The 3,502-nt window shown below is 36.3% G+C and overlaps 1 protein-coding gene across 1 annotated transcript in view; it reads right to left on the bottom strand.

Annotated features, from left to right (window-relative positions):
• The window catches only part of RBL1 (retinoblastoma-like 1), an 85,194-nt gene that overhangs the window by 63,621 nt on the left and 18,071 nt on the right, over window positions 1–3,502 (bottom strand). Inside the window, 4 exon segments of the mRNA XM_012658940.1 lie at window positions 1,242–1,402; window positions 1,512–1,640; window positions 1,741–1,805; window positions 2,178–2,378. Coding sequence (XP_012514394.1) covers window positions 1,242–1,402; window positions 1,512–1,640; window positions 1,741–1,805; window positions 2,178–2,378 — 556 coding nt within the window.

Below are 3,502 nucleotides of genomic sequence, written 5' to 3'. Positions count from 1 at the left end.
CCCGGGCCATGGACTAGTACCCATCTGTGGACTGTTAGGAACTGAGCTGCACAGCAAGAGGTGAGTGGTGGGCAAGCAAGTGAAGCTTCATCTGTATTTACAGTTGCTCCTCATCACTTGCATCACCACATAAACTCTGCCTCCTGTCAGATCAACGGCAGCATTAGATTCTCATAGCAGTCCAAACTCTACTGCAAATTGCGCATGTGAGGGATCTAGGTTGCCCACTCCTTATGAGAATCTAATGTCTGAGGATCTGAGGTGGAGCTCAGGCGGTGATGTTAGTGCTGGGGAGCAGCTGCAAATACAGATTATCATTAGCAGAGAGGTTTGACTGCACAATAAATGTAATGTGCTTGAATCATCCCAAGACCATCTCCCACCCCGCCCTCCACCCTGTCTATGGAAAAATTGTCTTCCATGAAACTTGCCTCTGGTGCCACAAAGGTTGGGGACCACTGTTTTCAGAGTTTACTTTGCTGGACAAGATCTTTAGCATACAGATAAAGAACATTCATTCATTTAAAAACAGAATACAAAAGTTTGTATAAGAGAAGAAGAAACCAGTTAGGGAAGACTTTATACTTAAAGAAAAATCCCAGTATTTGCAAAGTAGGGGACCACAGTGATGACCTGATCCAAACCCCTCCTTTTACCAAAGAGAAATCTCAAGGCCTAGCTAGATTTAATGGCTTGATGTTGGGGAAATAAGAAATTGAAACCCAAAGGACAAGCCAATTCATAAATATAGAAGTAGCTAATTATTTATAAGAAAAAATCCAGCATGCATGCAGGTAGTCTACAAGTAGCTACAAAACTATAATGGATTTTCTGCTCTATTTATATAGAATAAAAACTACAGTTGTCATACATTATCCTACTTTTGGTAAACAGCAGTTATTCAAACTGTAGCAGTAAATTAGTCAGCTTACTCTGACTCCTTGTTTTTCACAATTCTTTATCAGGATTTCTCTGATGTTCTGTTTCTTATAATTCTTTATCAATACCTCCTATAGTTGGCTCTGATAGTGCATTTACCTGACAGTACATATAGTTGGTCACATTCTTCAACAGCTCAGTTTCTTACATCACACAAGACCACAGGGAAATGCTGCATCACAGCAGAGATTGAAACCTGGGAATCTTGAGCCTGAGTCCTATAATGCTGAGAACTTGCTTAAAACACTTTTTTCCTTTGAGGCTGCTGCCGACCCCTAATCATTTAATTATAAGTACAGTACCTTCCTATCAAAAAGTTTTGAAATATATGGCTTAAAGTAGTGCTCCTTTATTCCTTTTGCTTCTACTAGAAGTCCGTCATGCAGTTCGCACAGTACAGCAATTATGCAGGGAGGCTCTTCAGAAGCCCTAAAGTCAGCAGTATGGAAATCAGATGGTAAACCTAGTTTGACAGGGTATAAAGAGGAGCAGGGAAAAAAAGAATATGGTCAACTTTTAAAACTTTTTCTAAAAGTTGATAATCAGTTTTCAAAAATACATAAAGGTCTTACCTTTAAATGATGGATTTAGCAAGTCTTGTCTATTTGGGCACATAATGGCATTGGCAAAAATCAGATCCAAGCAGCACAGAAGTAAATGATAAGAGTTTACTAAATCATCCCCAATCATACGAAAATTACCTTTATAAGAAAAAAAGACACAAAAGCCAGAAACCTTTCATGTGAAATAGCACCACGTTACCACAGTAGAAATTTTAGACCATTGAAAATATCAACTTACCCTTAGTATAAACAAAGAGTGTCCAACAGAAATTAAAGAGATCCTTTACACTACAAGGAATCCTTCTAAAAAGGGAAAAAAATATACTTTTTGTCGGAGTAGCTTGCTAAATATCATGTAAATTGAAACAGTAAATATAAACAATAGCAAAGTTAAATTATATATAAAATTCCATTCACAAAGGAAAGATAATCTATGATGTATAAAATGGACTTAAATAAGCCTTTCCAATCTGCATAAAATAATCAGAACACAGAAAAATAAGTAAAAGTATTACCCTCAATTTCCACACATGGATAATTGTACATTTAAAAAGAAATTTAAGTTCTTTGCAGATGGATATTTCTCCCAAAAAGTAGACATTCAAAAAAGCAAATTCTCTTAATAAGTTTGTATCATAATCTTTATGTCAATTACATAAGGATTAAGGGTCTCACCTCTGCTTCCTGCTTCGTGGTAACTTTGGTGGTTCTTCATATGGATTTTGAAATATATCTAAAAAAATTGGCTCAAATTTTTTGAAAATTACAGTCGACACCTCAAAATTTCTCTCTAGCCTTTCTATACGTTCACGGAATTCTTGTGGCAGGTTTGACATGTCCATCCATTTCTTCATTTTACTAAAAAACTGTATTAAACTAAAAAAAAGGAGAAAAAAGGCAACTTTAAAATTCATTCACATAATGGACTGAAAAGGAAACATTCTATTCAAGACTAAGACTCTTTGTCAGAAAACCTACTTTTAGGCCAGATGCAGTAGTACACACCTATAATCCCAGCTATTTGGGAAGCAGGAGAGGCTCACTCGAGCCCAGGAGCTTGGGCTAGTGCACTACAACTGTGCCTGTGAATAGCAATACAGTGAGATCTCATCTCAAAAAAAACCCCAAAACACACACATACATACATAACAACAAAAAACCCATATATATACATAGCCTGAATTTATTAAAATACAACCAAAAACCTTACTCCCAAGTGCTCTGAAATGATTTTGGTTCCCAGGATAACTATGGGGATGTTAGAGTTTGAATTAGTGGTTATCAGATAAAGTGTCTTCTACGTACACACTTCTTTTATTCCCTATAGCACCTAGACAGTAATCTGCATGAAAAAATTAAAAAGTAAATGTCAGTTAACAGATTGACAGGTTCACAAAATTAGCTTGAGGAAAAACAGAAGTCTCCCAAACGGAAAGACTTTTTCCCATTTTCCAAATAGGAACTTGATCACAATGCACCAGATTGTTACAGGTTAGGAGTAAAATTCAAGTGTTTGAGTTCCAATGTATGGTTCCACCACTAAAAGGAAAGAGGGTAGTATATACTCAGAAAATCACTTAATAGATTATTATTCTACCTGCCTGGCTTATTCAATTATAGGTACATTTTTATGTCTCTATGTTAGTGTGGTCTTAGATTGAAAACGTGTAGTGTCAAAGTTCACTTTATTGTCTAGTAATATATACAGAATAATACTTGTAATTTTTTTAAAAGATGATAAAAGACATTAACCCCTAATTGTCCATAGGTATTCAAACTCTGGACATGTTGATTGAAATCTGAGACTCTAAGAGTCCCATTAAAAGATTCTTATCAATAGCAGCAAAAAATTTGCCAGATTACTAAATATTTTTCGGCTCACAAATTATATTTCCTTAAAAAGGACTTTTTTGGCCGGGTGCGGTGGCTCATGCCTGTAATCCTAGCACTCTGGGAGGCCGAGGCGGGCGGATTGTTTGAGCTCAGGAGTTCGAAACCAG

The sequence above is a fragment of the Propithecus coquereli genome, unplaced genomic scaffold (assembly GCF_000956105.1).
Source record: "Propithecus coquereli isolate 6110/MARCELLA unplaced genomic scaffold, Pcoq_1.0 Scaffold590, whole genome shotgun sequence".
Taxonomy (NCBI): domain Eukaryota; kingdom Metazoa; phylum Chordata; class Mammalia; order Primates; family Indriidae; genus Propithecus; species Propithecus coquereli.
The sequence above is the reverse complement of the archived record's forward strand: the minus strand, read 5'-3'. Positions and strand labels throughout refer to the sequence as shown.